Genomic DNA, 19,373 nt, shown 5'->3' on the forward strand with positions numbered 1-19,373 from the left:
AGCAGCATTTTCTGCTTGAGTGAAATTGACCCCTGATGTCATGTCCAATGACAACAATGGGCATAATAGAAAATTGTTTGCTCATGGCACGGGCTAGGTAGACTGTAGGTTTGTGACCTCCATGGTGTGCGACGCTGTGAGTTTGTTGTCTAGACCTGTGTATAATTTTAGGCGAATATAGAGGGGACACTCTACCTCCTGCCTCACGACATCTCATGGGAAGTTGAGGTCACCCCTTAAGAAGTGAGACAATAATGGAGACAACTAAAAGGTTGACCGCATCATCATGTGATGGTCCTGTACCATCAGATTTCTTGTTGCAATATAATCCTGCTGATTGGATGAAACAACTTCAACTCATTCCAAAGTACAGAGTTAAGGTTTGTGAAGTTTATTGAGATTCATAAGAAAGCTGGAAAAAAGTACTTTATCTTGTCTTATTTTGTTAATGTTTTAAAACCCTCAACTCAATCAAAATGTTATGCCATTCTTGACAAATTAGAACTATTGTTGCCAATCACTGGTTACTACTACCTACTAGCCAAAAAAGACCGGAAAACTTTCTGATACTGATCTGACACCACTTTTCCACTAGTTTTCTCAATAGAAAAGGAATAATTTCAAACCAATGATTTGTGGTGGAGGCACTGGCAGGATGGTGAAGCTGTTCTGAGTCTTTCTCAAAAACACAAACGAAGTAGATGAACAAAACGAGGCTAACATTTAAGCAAAAAAACAAATACTGATAGTGATAAACATCTTTTTTTTTTAAACAAAGGATACTCTCATCAGCAGACTTCGTGTATTTTGTTGTTGTCTGTCAATAGAAGAAACCCCCAAGTAAATAGGGGACTTTTCTGCAGTGTCATCTATGTATTTTTGTAAAATAAGTCAAAGATAAAATGAAGTTCTTCTGAAGTTGAGCAGCTCCACATTGTTGGAAGTGTCTGCGATTCAAGACTTAATTGCCAAAAGAGATAATACACATTTTATTTGGCAAGTTTTACAAATAGTTAGTTCTTATCATCCACCATTCTAAAGTTTCAAACATCACTTCAACGTTTTAAATATCCCTTCAAGTTTGCTACTCAAAAACATTTGAGTAGAAACCTTGAAAATCTTAAGGGCCATAATGAAGTGATACATTTTTTCAATGAAACAATAATTATTTCCTTTGTGACAAACATTTTCAAATTCTCCTTTGATTATTATTATTTACAGCTAGTCCATGGAGTCACCCCTATCCAGAGATGGTACCTTCCTAACGTCCCAGCAAATTTTGAAATCCACATCAAACGAGATGACCTGACAGGATGTGAACTTTCCGGTAACAAGGTAAAGAAATTCAATGAAACTGCAGGGAACGATTTGGTCGAGCAATTTTGTGCACACTGACCTCGTGGACTAACGCGGTAGGCCATTTATGGGAGTCAAATTGTTGACTCCCATAAATGGCCAACTGTGTTAGTTCGAAAAGTAAAAGGAAAACCACGCAATTTTGAGGCAAACTTGTGCGGATCATTGTATTCGACTTTGAAAACATCTTTCTAACCATATGCATTTCATAACCAACGGTTACAAACGCTTTTTATAGACCAACTCGTCCAATCCAAGGCAACGTGTTCCTTTAATATTGAGTAGCAAAAGAAGATTTTTTGAGCAGCAATCGAAACATTTTGTGTAGCATTTTGCTTTGCTATACAAGGGAAAATTGTTCACACTGCACTGAAAAGATTTGATTATATTTGTTGTGCCAGTGAAACCATCATAGAGGTTAATTTGATTGTTTACATGAACATTTAGTTCTCGCAATGAAACTTTTGAATGCCTTACTGAAATGTAAAGTAACCTGCAAAGAAAATGCAATCTTTGCAACTGATAATAGTTGGCAAATAAACGACATTAAAGGCAGTGGACACTATTGGTAATTACTTAAAATAATTATTAGCATAAAACCTTTCTTGGTGACGAGTAATGGGGAGAGGTTGATGGTATAAAACCTTGTAAGAAACAGCTCCCTCTGAAGTTTAGAACTTGAGGTCTCGAAATCAACCATCTAAACGCACAGAACTTCGTGTAACAAGGGTGTTTTTTCTTTCATTATTATCTCGTAAGTTCGATGACCGATTGAGCTCAAATTTTCACAGGTTTATTATTTTATGCATATGTTGAGATACACCAACTGTGAAGGCTAGTCTTTGACAATTACCAATAGTGTCCACTGGCTTTAAAACTTAAATTAAAACTTGAATTGGTGGGGGGGGGGGGGATTTTCTCACAACGTTCTGGTAACTAGGAGTTTTATGACACTGAAAGATTTGTTGTTTGTTGTGACAGTGGAACCATAGTTTGGGTTAATTTATAATATTGTTTACTGATATGTCAAGCACCCTGTAAGATGCAATCTTTGCAACTGACAACAGTTAACAAAATAACACAAAATTTAAAACTTAAACTTGGGGGTAATTTTTTCACAACTATTTCTCAGTACATTAGATACTGGTAGGCCTATATATTAAGTTGATCAGATGGTTCATTTTTTTTTTTGGGGGGGGGGGGTTGTTGTTATTGAATTGTCATCATTTTCTATTCCTTCAATGAGTAAATGTTCTTGTTTTCCCCTTGCAGGCTCGTAAGCTTGAGTTCCTCCTTGCTGATGCCATCAATCAAGGCTGTACCTCCGTCATCACATGTGGATCTTCACAATCAAACCATTGTCGAGCTACTGCCATAGCCGCGAGACAGCTTGGTCTGGAACCCCACCTTCTAGTCAGATCTCCTGTCTCAGTAAGTTCAAACGATGAAACGTTCTTTGAATCAACTATACTAGCCATTTGACGTTGTCTGGTTCCTAATCCTCATGGTGACAGTGAAAGTTCTGGTTCTCATTTAATAATGAGACGAGACTTATTTTTTCCATCCAGCCTCAGTTCGAGTTTCATTTGATTTAATGGAAGACAAACAAGATGGTCACACAGTGATAATGTTTACTGAACTCCTTTCTGTGCAGGATCCAAATGAAGTTGTTTGTACAGCTAATATGTTCCTCAACCGCCTGATTGGAGCACACATTTATCTGCTGCCTAAGACATCTCATATTATAACAGATATAACACCTCGTATGGATCAACTGGTACAGAAAATAAAGTAAGTTAATAACACTGTGCTGCTTTTGAATTGCTTCTGTAAATGGGAAAAAAATTACTTGGAGTGTCTGTTGCCACTTAGTGTCACAAAACTGACCATTGGTTATAACCAATTAAGTACTGACCCAGTTTTAGTATTGACCAAGTTTTTATACTGGTCCGGTATTATTATTACTGGTTTATGGTAAAAAAAACATGTTTGTCGCAGTCCAAAGACTGAATTAAAATACAGATTTTGTTTAGACCTAGTTTTACTACTGACCCAGTGTTAGTACTAACCTATAGTTTCAGTATTGACCCAGTTTTAGTACTGACCCAGTTTTAGTACGGACAAGTTTTAGTATTGATTCGGCTGTAGTACGTCCTTGTTGTTTTGTTGACCAAATTGTAGTACAGACACAATTGTAGTACTGACCCAGTGAAGTACTGACCCAATTGTAGTACTGACCCAGTTGAAGTACTGACCCAATCGTAGTACTGACCCAGTTGAAGTACTGACCCAATCGTAGTACTGACCCAGTTGAAGTACTGACCCAATTGTAGTGGTGACTCAGTTGCCGTACTGTGAGTACTGACCAAGTTGTAGTTGTGAACTTGTTGTCACTGACCCAGTTTTAGTACTGACTTGCTTTATGTACTGACCTAGTACTCTGTATTTCTTATTGATACTGACGGGAGACAGGTGAGAAGGTCTATCCATTACCAATTGGTGGCTAGAAAGCAGTAGGCTTGGCTATATATGGAAGGACCCAGTTTTAGTACTGACCTATAGTAGTAGCACTGACCCAGTTGTAGTACTGACTCGCTTTATGTACTGACCCAGTACTCTGTATTTCTTATTGATACTGACGGGAGACAACTGTGAGAAGGTCTATCTGTGAGAAGTTCTATCCATTACCAATTGGTGGCTAGAAAGCAGTAACATAACACCAAATAAAAAGTCACAGACTAATGGCATTTGGTTAACAATAAAATTACATCAAAAATATATGTACAAATTTATATGTTAATACAATAATATTAAAAATAAAACTAGGGTTAAACAGACAAACAGGAATTGGGGAATTGGGAAAACAGCCCTAAGAAGGGGTGGGGAATTTGTGGACACAAAATTAAAACAAACAAAATGGAATTTAAAACAAAACAGCAACATTCTGGAGGCAAGGGGGATTTGGACACAACGGGAGCACATAGGAAATGAAAGGGACCTGTTAACATGAACTGATTGAGTTGAACATCAGGAGCATTGAGGGGACAGGCGAGCTTTTGTATCTTCGAGTTTTTATCTGAAGGTGTTCCAATTGCCTGGTATTTCTTAGAGTATGATCTGACAAATGAGTAGATTTACGTTCTGGGGGGAGGAGGTGGCGATGATTATCAGAAGTGAGCTGAGATTTGGCAAATGTTAGTATGGAAGGATGTAGTTGCAGTAGGCCCTACTGACCCAGTTTTAGTACTGAACTAGTAGTATTACTGACCTAGTAGAAGTAGTACTGACCCAGTATTGTTGATCTCTCATTGATACAGAGAGGAGACGGGTGAGAAGGCCTATCCAATAACCCTAGGTGGCTCTACAGCAGTAGGTTTATATGGCTATTTGGAAGGATTCAGGGAGCTACTGGATCAGGTGAGGATGTTGCAAGTTAATAATGAAAGGAAAATACCCTTGTTGCACAAGTGTGTGTGCTTTCGTATGCCTAAAAACAGGCTTCAGGTCTGAAGTATTGATATTTGAGTGAGAATTTACCTCTTTTTCAAAAAAGTTTGTTACTTCAGAGAGGGAGCCGTTTCTCACAATGTGATTATACTATCGACAGGTCTCCATTGCTTGTTTCCAAGTAAGTTTTAATGCTAACAATTATTTTGAGTAATAAATACCAATAGTGTTCATCCAGTGCCTTTTTAACAACCAATGCTGACCAGGCCCTGAATGTCATAAAGATGTTTAGCAGAAAATACTGCTTGGCTAATTCCTTTGCTTAGCAAAATAGTTGCACCAGTCACAACAATGCAAAGTTTAAGTAATAGTTCTTTGAAAATACCCAGAGGCATACTACTCGGTTATAATTCCAATACACAACCTTTTCCATTTGCATGGTGGTCTAGTAGTTATGACATCTACTATAGAATTTCTATAGCAGACGTCTGACTAGTAGACCACTGAGCTTGCCCGTTATCTAGAGGCAGTTGGAATTCTATATTTTCAGGTGTATGCTATCATACACTTTTAAAATGTTCACAGCTTCGTTAACTTGGTTAACTGTAACCATTGTTTAATTTGAACTAGGGTGTTGCAGACCAGTTTACAGACATCGTCATTACATGTGGAAGCAGTGGTTCGGCTGCTGGTCTGGCTCTTGCCAACTACCTCACCGGCTCCAGACTGAAGTAAGTGCCAACCCACCATATGTCAATGTGATATGACAGACCAAAATTTTCACCCGTCTGTAGATCACCTAGTAGATGCTCTGTTTGTCTTATAGACCTATATGCATATTATGCCCTCACCTAGAGGTAAACAAGCGGCCGTTCATTAGCCAAACCTGTGCGTCACATGTACAAATCTGTGCTTAATGATTGTTTTGTCATCGTTTTATTACCTCTAAGATGGCAACTGGATGACGTCAATGCATAAGGTCTATTTGGAAAGACATTTGGCCATAATTGCTTCTCTTCTCACAGGAGTATCAAGGGTGTCCTTTGAGGGTTATGATAGTAGATGTGAGATGTTTATACTCCTTGGGTGTTGATAAAGTTCTCTTAATAGTTGAATATGAAAGGTTGTGGGTTCGTGTCCAACCTGAGGTGCATTCTGAAATTGAGTGCTTTATCACAAATCAGTGTCATGGCAAACATTTATCAAGTGGCAGCTAAAACATTAATAAAACAAATCAAAATGTTTCTCAAAGGGTACATGGCTTCATTGTCGCGTATGACTCCAAGTTCCACCATAAATGGATCAATGACGTCTACAAGGAAGTGGATGCAAAGGATAGCAACGGTGAAGTCTTACAGTCCGAGGACATTGTCAACTTAGTAGATGGAGTCATAGGAGGTGGTCACCACCATTCAACCCAGGAGCAACTAGGTAAATAGAAAACAGGAATAGAATGAAGTCATTGAACAAAGTCTTTATATACTTGATTCTGTTGGAATTTGCGATGTAAACTTAACATAGTGTACTTTAAGTATCTTGCCTGCCAAGTAATGCCCTGGAATGTTCAAGGTGACTATTTTTCAGGATTGTAGGTTTCGAGACCAGTCTCAGTATTGAGACTGCTCTCAGAGGGAAGGTCTTTTGGTCTTGGTCCCAGACTTTCTGTCTTGAGTACAACTGCTCTTTCAAGAGTGTTGTTTTCTCACCTATCATCTCAAATTGAACTAAGATGAGTAAGAGGAAGCTAGCATCATTGTTGTTGGTGATAGAAGGAGGTCTGGCATATCTCAAGAAATTATATCATATAGACTGCGTAGGCCATCATTGGGGACAAGCGATGGAATTGTTTATGTTTGACCAACTCACATCTATCAGCCAACCAGCGAGGTTTGCCGTTGACCTCATATTTGAGATGAGGGTTAAGAGAGATGATAATAGTTGATAATCTTTTTAAATCCGCAAATACTTGCTGATTTTGAGCTCTACAGAACTCGGTATATCTCTCCTGAGAAGATGAGCAGAGTATACTGTTTAAATGTTGAGACCACATCGGGTTCTTCTCAGAACCAACACTTCTCCCGAAGAAGTGTTGTATATCGATGTTCCCGCAAGTTTACTAAGTATATTTTTTTCTTCTTATGATCCACACTATTTTCAAATCTTCAAATATCACTGACAATTTGATATTGTTTCATTGGTTAGATCTTGTTGGTGAGGTATGTACAAAGACTGGCATTATCATTGACCCTGTTTACACCGGGAAGAGCGTCTTTCATCTGCTCAGGCTATTGAAGGAACAACCACAACTATTCAAAGGCAACAAGGTACTCTTCATACATACAGGTGAGTTGGTCAAATCAAAGCTAAGGCTGTGTCCAAACTGGCTGTGGCTACAGCTGCGGCTGCGTTGCCATGTCAACATGCGTTAAAGTCTTGGATGTTCTTAGCAATGCCCTTAACAACAGTTGTAGCCGTAGCTGAGGAAGCCGTCATTTCGGATAAGGCCTAAGACTAGCTAGAGAACTAGATGTAGAAGACTGCTTAGTGAGTAGGAGTTCTTATTTCTTAGGGATATGGCTATTATCTAAGACATTGAGATTTGTCTGTGATTTTCTCCTGGAAAATAAGAGATATAAACAGAAACCTGAGGGATGCATCATTGATGAGAAACTGTATTTGGGTTTTGGGACGCAAGTGTTCGGTAGGGCCTTTGAGTAGACTTTGAGAACACCTAAAGGTAGTGAGGTAGTGCTCTCAAACATGCCTGGGTGTCTCAGAGATAAGTAAGCAGATTACAAGTAAAGCAATAACACTGTCCAAACATTATTTTTCACTGGAGCGTCACAGTATGTTGGGGAGGTATTCTCTCATGGAATGGAAAGTTTTCGTTTTGAATTATCTGCAGGAGGACTTTTCGGACTCTTTGATGGCCGCATGGATGAGACCCTAAAGCAGATGGGCACTGAAAGAAACCAATTTCATGAATGGATGGAACTTAGTGATCAGGCCCCCAACTTGAACCTCTGACTCTGAACTGCAGTGACAGTGCCCTACGTTGGCCAACAATGAACATTTATTGAAGCATATGCCACAAAATAGAGCAGGGCCCAATTTCATAGAGCTGCTTAAGCACTAAATTTTGCTTCAGCAAAAAAATCCTTTCTCAATAAAATCATATTACCGGCCAAGACTCCACTCAATTGTTATGCTAAGTAAACAACAGCTAAATACCAGTCACAAGCAGGGCATACGGCATGCAATTTTGGCCAGTAATATGTATAAAATTAGCAAGCTAATTTTGTGCTTAAGCAATGTTTTTGCTTAAGCAGCTCTATGAAATTGGCCCCAGATGGTTGTAGGGATGTCCTCGGTGTGTGGTCTATCTTGATTTAAGTCAAATTCGAAATTGACTTTTACTTTTCTTAAAACTCATAAAACTATAGTCTTCCATTTGTTTTAATGAATTACTGGTCACTGACTTACAATCAAAGTGGTCATAAAAAAAGATAAACACAGCATATAGCAAGGGGTCAGAGATCATGAACCTAACACATGAATCTTTGGTGAAGATGACCTAGACCTACTAATGGTCAAAAAGGGACAACCAGAATAGAAATAACTTTAACCTCTATGTAATGCTAATAAAAGTAATTTCTCAATGTCCAAATGTTAATTACTGTCATAAAGGGGTAATTTGGTCAGTTCCACCCAACCTCGATAAAATGAGAAGGTATACTCCTATGCTCTTGCTTGAAATGTTAAGACTTATTCAGTTTTTCTTCTGAATATATTGGGCGTGCGCTCTACTACCAACTAAGGAATCTAGCGACTAGCCCTAATGTTGACAGCGTTCCTTAGTTTTTTTGCCAATATCTTTGTTATGGGGGAGCAGTCAGAGCCCCCAATTTGTTTCTAGTTTTTGGTGGTACACGTCATGATGACGTCGTCCATTCTTGAACGCTCTTTAATCACAAAGCTGCTCATAATTAAAGACAGTGGTAACTAGTCAAAGACCAGTCTTCTCACTTGCTGTATCTCAACATATACATAAAGTAATTAACAAACCTGTAAAATTTTAGCTCAATTGGTAGTCGAAGTTGCGAGAAAATATTGAAAGAAAAAACACCCTTGTCACACGAAGTTGTGAGCGTTAAGATGGTTGATTTTGAGACCTCAAATTCTAAATCTGAGGTCTTGAAATAAAATTCTTGGAAAATTACTTCTTTCTGGAAAACTATGCCACTTTAGAGGGAGCTGTTTCTCACAATGTTTTACTATTAACCTGTCCCCATTACTCGTTACTAAGTCAGGTTTTATGTTTATAATTATTTTGAGTAATTACCGATGGTGTCCACTGCCTTTAAAAATGTCAGTCAAAATCTAAGTGCTGTTTATTGAAGGACTAAATCCTAGTGGTGTTAAATCCTCTGCATATTCTTACTTTGTTTTGGCAGAGGGCCAAGGTTAAATCATCCCTAGATTAATATTCACAACATACCACATTTTGTAGAAATTTATATAGTTTGTATTTTAAAGTTCTATTAAAATAAATAATTTTCAACTTTAAATGCATGGCATAGACATTAGAAATATGTTATGCAAGGAAATGCCAGCTTTCTAACATTGCTTTTTAGCAGACTATTTTTGAAATTGTATCGGTCTGTCAATGACAACAAATGATATGCACTTTTACTTTTTCTACCAATAAAAATAATGTATGTATGTCTGTTCTATAAAATGAAATAAAAAGAATTTGGGAAAGTTTGTAATAAATTTGATATTAATTTTGGTTTGGTATTTTATGCTGGTCTGTATAAAGCTGGTCTACACTTTGAAGTTTAGCAATTTTTTGCAGGGAAATGCCAGGTTAATAACACTGCTTTTTAGCTGATTATTTTTGAAATTGTATTGGTCTGTCAATGACAACAAATTATATGCATTTTTACTTTTTCTACCAATACAAATAATGTATGTATGTCTGTTCTATAAAATGAAATAAAAAGAACAAGAATTCGGGAAAGTTTGTATTAAATTTGATATTATTTGATATTATCCAGGGGTCAAAGATAATAAATTCAGGGAAACATTGCTAGCTAGGTCCTTCTTGTTGTTCCGAATCAAATTACCAAAAATTCCATGTTGGTAACTGAACACATTGAAACATAAACACCACTTCGTTTGTGGGGGTGGGGGTAGAGCCCCACCCGTGGGGGTGGGGGTAGAGCCCCACCCAAATGAAATAACTCTAAATAGCCCTCTCATCCCAGAAAAATGGATGAACCATACATGTACAAAAAATGGTAATACAAATGTATTGTGATCATAGAGCTATATAAAAGATAGCTCTATGATTGTGATCGATCTCTGCTCAATAACCCATAGAGCCATGTATTGCTCTAAGATGAAACAGACCATGAACAGACCATAGCAAAAACAACGTAGGCCCACACTGTACATGACTACAGTGTACAATGCACATATTATACCGTTTGCTGAGTGCGCGGTGGTATGTCAACACCATAGAAATCAACACCAACCGGGGCTGGTGCCAGGGTCAATAGCTATTTCATGGAATCCAAGAAATAATAGAATGGCTGGCACAGCACGATTTTCTACTTAAAAAACACCTCAATAACAGAGTTTCGTTCAGTGCAATTTTCTGCTTCATGGATCAAGCTAATATAGCCATGAAGTTTGATTTGCATGCTTGCCAAGGAAAAGTCAGTTGAACAGGTGTTCCTTTCTTTGTTTCATACATTATTTTCATGCCCACAACAAAACTAAACGAAAACAAAACAAAGTGCTACACTAATTTCACACAACAAGTTGTGAGATCCTTGCTGGGCTTTTTCATTGAGGGCTAGACATAGAGCTTTCAAGAAGCATTTGATCCAAGATAAAGTTCAAATGCTTGCACAGTTGTTGTTTTTTGCCGATTGCTAGACCACCTTAATTCTTGGAAACACAAAGAGCATTGGAGCAAAGACCAGACCAGACCAGCTTGAAGATGCTTACCTCCATGCTTGAAGTGAACTGGAAAAGGACGGAGAGCTCCTATGCATATACATGTACAAGCAATTTCTCCATGATGGGATCATGGGATTAATTAGAAAAAGAACATGGGCAAGCAAAAACCTGTTCAATCATTCATGCATTTTTAGAAAGTACATATCACGTGTTCTCTGATTTCTCCACCACCCTTTTCTAATGGCAACTGTTCCACACAACAGCTTTTTTGTCCCATAAGTAAATAACATGGTCTGATCATCATTATGTGATCAACAGCAGGCTGTTTACCAATTCCAAGCCTCCACCCAGGTAGGTTGGGTTTTTATTTACTAATTCATTGCTTGTACATCATAACAAATCGTTTCAGACGGTCCCTAATACCTAAAGGACGAACCCATTGAGTTAATAACACATATAAAAAATTGTTTCGCGGGCCTGCCATGCGAGAAACCAATAAGAAAAAAATAAACACAAGTTGTTTTCTGATTTTCTGCCTGGATAGTGTGTAGTGTTTATGATTCATGCATGACTGAAAATAAAATGATCAATAGGGGCCTACAAGTATTTCTGTAGTGAGGATATGCTGAGGGTTAAAATATTTATCACGGTGTGGCCATCTTTAATTTTCCCACTGAAATGTTACCAACGAGGCTGGAAGAACAAAATAGTCTGGTTTCTAATTGCAAAATGATTATTAGCATTCATTATTTATATTTGATACAAGGAACATGACCAAGATGGAGGAAGAATGATAAAAGTCTATACCATGGAGGTTCATGGTTATACTGAAAGTGAAAGAGCCATTGTTTTTCCTTCATAGAGGAAAATTCACAGTAGGAGGTTTCATGATGCTCACTGCATGTAGAGCAAGCAAAGAGATAGAACTGTGCATCATGATTGAACCATATAGTTATGGACCATCATGGACGTAAAATACCAGAAGTAGACCATGTTGAATCTGTGACTTGCAACATGGTGTGTATATTAAAAAATAAAATCACCCATTGTTGAGATTGTGAAATATCTATGGGGAATAACCCCGTAAATACACGAAACCAACAAAACACAAGTTTTTCGCCCTGCGTTTACACCCTTCTTTATTGTTTTTTAATTGTCACAAACTTTTTAATTGTTTATCTCTAGTAAAAAGAAAAGAAGCAAAGCAATTAAGCCAGAAAAACCAAATACTAATGCTACTTGCTCTATGACTAATCTATTCCATGATCAGTTGCACAACAACTAATCAAAAATATCAATTGAGGGGCACAGGCAACCATTTTTTATGTTCATGTTGCCTATTCACAGCTCAGTGTGGTTTTGCATACTCAAACATGAGCACGTCCTTGGGCAATTCACAGCTGATCACTATCGGGTAAAAACAGCGTTCACCTCAGCGCCCAATCGTACCCCGTCGCGCTGATATGATAAGTAACACCTGTACTAATGTTACTACCTAGATTCCATAGTAACTACTTCGACGAGAAAAACACGAATTAGCGGATAGGCTGTGACCATAATCAACTTGACCTTAAAGCTGTTGCTATCGAATTTCCTAAGAAACTATATTGTCCTTTGTTTGTTTATGACCGGAGGAGTTATGGCACTTCCAGGGGTCAAAGATAATACATTCAGGGAAACATTTCTAGCTAGGTCCTTCTTGTTGTTCCGAATCAAATTACCAAAAATTCCATGTTGGTAACTGAACACATTGAAACATAAACACCACTTCGTTTGTGGGGGTGGGGGTAGAGCCCCACCCAAATGAGATAACTCTAAATAGCCCTCTCATCCCAGAAAAATGGATGAACCATACATAAAACAAAACAAAATAAATCTTCGCCCCCAAAATGATTATAATTCTGCCACCCTCCCCCTACCCAAGATGAAAATAATGGAATGTTATGCATCAGAAAATTAAAGATAATCCCCTTAACCCCCGCCCCCCTAACCATAGTGTGATGAAACCATGGAGACGTCAAACTTAAATTACACTAACTAAATAAAGGATAAAATAGTAGCTTTCTGCATCCTTCCTCCATGCTGTCTGTGACTTTCACAGAATGGAACATCGGAAACAAAATATTTGATCATGTGGTAATAAGAACAAGGTCTGATGCAGCAGAATAAAAAAACAAGTGGAAAGCATAAAAAATGTACACAATTAACACTTGTTTTCAATGCTTGGTAAATGAACATTTTTATTAGAAGCACAAAGGTAATTAATTATAACAACGATAGATTTATATCTTTAAATTCTTTCTGACAAAAGGTACAAAATGTTGCCCTTGGAAATTGCACAGGCACCAATGTTTACATCTTTACAGAGGTAACATGTACAAGTTGAAAAAAGCACCATATCAAAATATAACATTTTGTCATAAAACCATTTTATACAAGTGTCCCCACTTTTCAGACTGTCTGACAGTATTATGCAAAAAGAGAAAATAACATTGTGATATTCTTTTTTGTATATTTACACAAACCTGTAATTTCATATCTGAATATTTAGTTGATTAGTGCTTGACACAAAGAAATGTTGAATGAACATACTGTTTTGGGTTTACTTGGCGTTAGTTCTGATACAGACATAAAACCATAAATTCGTAACAAAACTGCAACGTTGAATTAATGTACAAAATTTCTCATGCAGGACGGAAGGAACAAAATCAATAAGGAATGCATCACAGCTGAGTCGTCCTGAATTGATTATTTGTACCTCAGCAATCATAGTGCATGCATCAGCAAAACTGAATATTTTCATCGACTGGTTTCCGGTGCATGCTTATACACGGCTTGCAATCTTAATAACTATGGAAATTTATGAGATGGCATTTTCTTTATACTGTATTCGTACAGTTAGTAGAACATGACAGTTATGTACTGCTGATGGCTTTACAAAATTAAAATAATATGTAGATTTTCAAATTGATAGTCGAGTACCATAAGCTTTTACATAAGTGTTTTTTGGCAATGATGTAAAATTCTAAAATATTCCATGAATTTAGAACGATAAAGATTAACAATGAGAATGACATAAATAAACTTATGATGGTTTAAGTTGTTTAAGGGGGTCTTTAAGTAAAAAAAACATGAACCATGCTACTTCAAGTTTTTTTACTCTCAAATTTGTGTTGCATTCATTAGCTTCTTGTCAAAAACCTAATTTTATGGTAAACTTGTGTTAACAATTGATGTCACAAGAGCTACTGTTCATGTAAATCAAATGAAATTTGTGTTGCATTAAAACTTCTTTTCAAAAACCTAATTTTATGACAAATTATTGTTTATTAGTCAAGTAAGGACAGCTACCAATAACCATGTTCCTACATGTGTTTTTGTACATCAATTATAAAAAAAAAAAAAAAAACCTGGACAGAGTACTGACACATCATGGGTAGTAAATTGCCCGACGTTGAACCGAGCAAGCTTGCTGTTCAATGCTGGAAAAACAAAAATTCAGCACTATTTTCAGAGTATTCGGGTGTGATATTTCGCAAACAAATTTATGTGGGTAAGGCATGTTTTAGTACGTTCCTGATTAGATGACACAGTATCCAATTATAACTGCACTAATGTACATTTCAACGAAAGACATATTTATGCTGGTACTAGTAGTACAAAACGACCCATCATATTAAAACTCATAAAAGGGCTGAAATGTAATAAACAAGCTTACTGGATCCACGTAGCAAAATAAAAATGGCAATCGACATCATCACAATTGTACAAAGGGTTTTTGGTCAAACTCAAACATATCAAGAATTACAAATTACATTTCTCTTACTTTTTTATCAAATCAACATAATTATGCAGTTGGCATATAAAAACCAAAGTGAAAATTTAGTTAAGACTGTAGTTTGTTGAAGTACTCATTGTAGATATTATGTTGCCAGAACAGTGTGGCATGATTTGAGAACAAGCTTAAAACTTCACATTTTGGAAGCAGGTCGTTGTTACAGACAGGCATGATATTTAACCTTGTTTGTTTGTTACGCACACAAGTTGGACCACAAGTCTAGTTATGGTATAGGCTTTGGTATACTGATTGCAAGATACTGATTACAACTTTGCCTAAATACCAGGGACTCCGGAGTGGAGTTTTTTTTTTTGTTTTCTTCAAGTCTCAGAGATTTTGAAACGTTTTGCTTTGAAGATGTAAACTTGAGCTTGAATTCCCCTGGTGAAAATTCAGAGGAATATTTTTTACCATTGAACAAATGGTCTTGAAGTTACACCATGATCCATCCGTTGCTTCCAATTTATGAACTAAAAGGCTTGGACCTTTCAACTCTATAAAGTAAAATCCCAGATGAATAAAATAGAATGCATTGCAATAATAAATTTACTGTAGTACATTAAACCAAAGTTAATATAACGGGAAACTTTCCGTATGGCGCCACCACTTTTTCACTAATTTTTACAAAAAGGGATATATCAATCAGGTAATTTAGATACTATCTTATTTTATTTCGAAAGAAAAAGTGGTGGCGCCATACGGAAACTTTTCCAATATAACTTTCAACAAGAACAGTTTAGGACATTTATATGTAAATGTGCACAATTGTTTTCTGAAAAAATAATTTTGTACCATAGTTTTTAAAGTATTTACAATGTCGTAAATCCTATTTTAAAAATTTGACAAAACCTGGCAGAGAAAAAGTACCATTTTTTGATTTTTTTTTGTTTCTTTCTACATTTTGTCAGAAAAAAATTAATGATAAATCTATCAACAATACAACAAGAGAATACATTTCAGTCCATTGTCAAGATGAAAAGGGTCATTCAAAGCTTTGGTTAAAATCCATTTAAATGGTTTTAAGGGGTTTACGCGTTTACTGTTACATCGTTTCGGTTAAAGTCTGCTGTGTCCAAGCCGGGGTGGGAGGAATTGCGATTGTTCCACTGCATCTTGCAGTTCAATAAGTCCATTGCACTCAGCTTCGTTTCACTGGTGGTCTTGGACACGCCATCATACAGAACACAGATGGAACCTTCCTCGCCAATTCGGTACGACACTTCATCTGGGTCGACCCACACCGTCAGCTCGCTGGGGAGGAGCAACTGCATTTCATCCACTTGTTTACCGACCAGTTGACCAGCCTTGGCGATCAGAGGATCCATTTTCATGTCGTTGATTCTGATACAGCGGTAGCCGCTTCCACGGAATGGCTTGTCGGGGAACCAGTGGGATTGGTAGTGCTCGCACACCAGGTTGATTAAGATCTGGGAGAATCTCTCAAGGCGTACAGGTTGTCGCACGAAGTCCTTGTTGGATCGAAGCAAGTTCGTAAGGAAGTTAACTGCACTGGTCACTTCAGCTTTCATGATGATGCCTTTTGCACTTGATGAGTCAAGAAATTGTTATGTTGAGTTGATGGCGGATCCAGCAGCTGGGTTTATTTTCATTCACAAAAGTTTGCAGGGAATGAATAATTAGTACTTCTTCAAAGCTTTTTGTATGACTCTTGCCTCGGTGTTGTGATTATATAGACAGGTGAGTTAATCACAATAGTTACCTCTCTGCAGCAGTTGTTGTAGATATGCTCAAGTTGTACACCATTTCGTAATACTGGTTGTAGGTGGGCAAACACAACCTGTTGTGCATCTTACAAATTTTTGACGAATTCAGTACCAGCAATGACGACAGATTCCACAATTATGCTCTCACTTGAAAAGCTCATATAATCGAATTCTGGTTCTACAATTCATCAGCATCAGGTTGGTGGTACTTAGGTATCTGAAATATGGCACGAGAAGGGTGAAATACCACAATATTTGTAGAGCATTTGTCGTCCGTTTCTGCTTGCTTCAGCAACACACACAGAAAGGCCTCGGAAAGAAAAACAGCAGACAAGCTAGCTTTTCTCTCTTGTTTGGTTTGCTGTAGTACGCAGGATGTCCATGTAGATACAGTGACGTCAGAAGCGTGGCTGCTTAACCAATCAGCTAACGTTATGTTGGTAGAATGATGTCAGGTCAATTAATAGCCAACCAATCACAGTGGTCTATGTTAATGAGAATGAGTGGGCAGCAATGAATGCGTCACAGTCAAAACAAGGATCTTCGCTTGGGGGGGGGGGGGGGGGGGGGGGGGGGGGGTCGATTATATTATTTCTTTTCAATAACTTCCACAAGTGTTAGGGATCCTCTTAACAGCGCACCAGGACAGAGGGACACGTTCAGGCTTGTTTTGGCGTTGAACAGTTGTTTTGGGGTTGATCAGTGCCCTGTCCGGTGGTAGCTAGATAAGGGTGTGGGTTTCCAGAGATAGCCCAGAGCCAAATTTCTTTGAATCATGGAGAAAGACAAGCACACAAACTTGCTAATTCCTTGCTCTATGATAAAGCACAGAAGAAGTATTTGTTACCAGCCAATTTTGACTGGTGCCACAGTCAGTTCTTTTTGTGCTAAGCAATGAAATTTGTCAAGCAGTATTTTTGAATTCAGCTTTATGAAATTGGGGCCTTGTGTCAATTACCATTGGATATTTTCTGAAAGTTTCCATTGATTTCTGAATTATTAATTGGGAAAATTTCCAAGGTGTTCACCAGAAGCGCAAATTCATTATTATCAGTAGGACCTTGTTTCATAAAACAAGGTGTTGCTTCATGTTTATATCATGATTGGTTTAGACTGGTTGAAAACAGAAGGCTAACAAATTCTAGTAATAGATTGAAAAAACGAGAAGGCTGAAATATTTGATACAAAACTTCACATGTTTGGTCCTTAAATTTCTTGATGACAAATCAGCTCCTTTCAAATGGGCAGGGGACAACTGGCGAATCTTTTTAAAAAGAAAACATACTGTACTATCCCGAATCCTAATGACCACCACAAAATGATAGGCACATTATGAACATTTTTTTTATCACAACTTTATTTAGTTAATTCATATTTACTTTTTTTTTAATCAATGAGTTTTACACTCAATATATCATAATTAAAATAATTCACTACTGCTTAGACACTTTGCTCCAATTTAAAATATCTCCTTGAAAGCTTTCAACAAATTTGTACATCATATCAACAAAAATATATCACTTTTTAGGGTTAAGAGTAAATTCGAAATAAAGACGTTTTGAAGCAGCTTACTCGAGTTATCCATCCAGACTTATCCCCCCAAAACATACATTTATAGCGGTATGTTTGTTGCCAATCCCTATTTATAGTTTGAATCAAAGACATCAATGTGAGATCCAACAAACATTTCAGAAAGAAATTTGGCTGCATACCGGGGCAGGAGTCGAAACTGCACCTACGACGTAGCGATCCAAGTTAACTTTCTCACTCCACAGTAAAGGCAGGGTCATAGATTGGTTTTTGTCAACGTCATGCTAATTTAATGGCAAATATATAAAGAAAGATACAGGAAAATTCACACACGAAAGTTTCAGCTAACAGTGTCTACTTGCTGGAACAGTATTTTCACAAAACTGTTGAATCCATCCACCACCATCATTTACAATGAAATGTTTTTGTTTGTGGTCAACGCTATCCAAACCATTGCTTCTAAGGAAATTCTTTCTAAAAATAATTTATACCAACCGCTGAGTGCTTTTCCCCAAGTAAGTTTGTATGGTCCTTAATTTTGGGAGAAGTTGCCAATCTATAACCATACCTTTAAACCTTGTTTATAACTGACTTTCATAGAATTATACAACTAACTTTGGATGTTTATACACAGTAGTTAACCAAGGTAAACCTGGTAGATATGACGAAGTTAGACACTTGAAGTTGAAACGGTTAACAATATTTTGTCTGCCTTGGAATGGCTTTAAGAGGTAAGGAAAGAGAGAATGAGTTAGGCAAGAGTCCAATACGGTAGCAGAAACTAGCTGTTAAGTTGTAGCTTTCTCAACAATTTCAAGACATTGTTTACCTTAGAATTAAAATACCATGGCTTTTGGAACAAAACAAATTTTGGTTTAGGCTGGGGTCAAACCCAATACGAGGATACAGCAGAAATAGCGCTTGAACTTTTTCTGCTAAGCAAACTGTAAATGTGACTGTAAATGTGACATAGCTGGTAACTTTATTCTGGTAAGCAAAATTTGTTTGTGCTTATCAACCTTTTGAGCTTAGAAAGCTCTAAAAAGATGGACCAGTGACTATCTATCCAGTTGTAGTTTCTAACACTGTTTTCAATACACTTATTTCGCCAAAAAAAGGGTTGAATGAGTCAGGATTCCACATCAATACAAACATCTACCTGTTGACCCAATCCACCTGACGTCATCATCAGAATAATCTTGGATGCGCCATAATGGTGGGCAATGTCACTGTGCGTTATTCAGTGAAGTGTGCATTTTAGGCGACACAGGGTTTACACGTAAGCCTATTGACCACCATAATGGTGAGCGTGGCACAGTCGCCGCGTGTTAAGTGCATGCAGAGGGTCAATATAATTAAAAATCCACTACAGTCTTCAAAACCTTGATTCTCCTGGATTTAAAACAATGACTGTTTGAGGATCAACAAGAGGATGACTCAAACAAGAGACAAATGTTTAAACTTTTACCAAATGAGGTTTGCGAAGACACCATGTCATAAATCTCTCGATG

The 19,373-nt window shown here is 37.4% G+C and overlaps 2 protein-coding genes across 2 annotated transcripts; one reads left to right on the forward strand and one right to left on the reverse strand.

The window, feature by feature from the left end:
• The first annotated feature begins 100 nt into the window (after positions 1-100).
• Positions 101-7,972, forward strand: LOC117306834 (putative D-cysteine desulfhydrase 1, mitochondrial). Its single transcript, XM_033791375.1, has 9 exons — positions 101-380; positions 1,222-1,335; positions 2,629-2,787; positions 3,011-3,147; positions 4,674-4,773; positions 5,434-5,534; positions 6,056-6,234; positions 7,006-7,146; positions 7,709-7,972. Exons 1-9 carry the CDS (start codon positions 255-257, stop codon positions 7,828-7,830), a joined length of 1,179 nt encoding a protein of 392 aa, XP_033647266.1. The 5' UTR covers positions 101-254; the 3' UTR covers positions 7,831-7,972.
• Positions 7,973-15,363: 7,391 nt separating this feature from the next.
• On the reverse strand, positions 15,364-16,688 carry LOC117306835 (protein BTG2-like). Its single transcript, XM_033791376.1, has one exon. It carries the CDS (start codon positions 16,135-16,137, stop codon positions 15,637-15,639), a length of 501 nt encoding a protein of 166 aa, XP_033647267.1. The 5' UTR covers positions 16,138-16,688; the 3' UTR covers positions 15,364-15,636.
• Positions 16,689-19,373: the final 2,685 nt, after the last annotated feature.

The sequence above is a fragment of the Asterias rubens genome, chromosome 2 (genome assembly GCF_902459465.1).
Source record: "Asterias rubens chromosome 2, eAstRub1.3, whole genome shotgun sequence".
Lineage (NCBI taxonomy): Eukaryota > Metazoa > Echinodermata > Asteroidea > Forcipulatida > Asteriidae > Asterias > Asterias rubens.

Coding starts and splice junctions, on each gene's coding strand:
- LOC117306834 (XM_033791375.1), top strand. CDS start 255: ATGGAGACAACTAAAAGGTTGACCGCATCATCATGTGATGGTCCTGTA. Junction 1,336..2,628: donor GTGAACTTTCCGGTAACAAG/GTAAAGAAATTC, acceptor TTCCCCTTGCAG/GCTCGTAAGCTTGAGTTCCT. Junction 4,774..5,433: donor TCAGGGAGCTACTGGATCAG/GTGAGGATGTTG, acceptor AATTTGAACTAG/GGTGTTGCAGACCAGTTTAC.
- LOC117306835 (XM_033791376.1), bottom strand. CDS start 16,137: ATGAAAGCTGAAGTGACCAGTGCAGTTAACTTCCTTACGAACTTGCTT.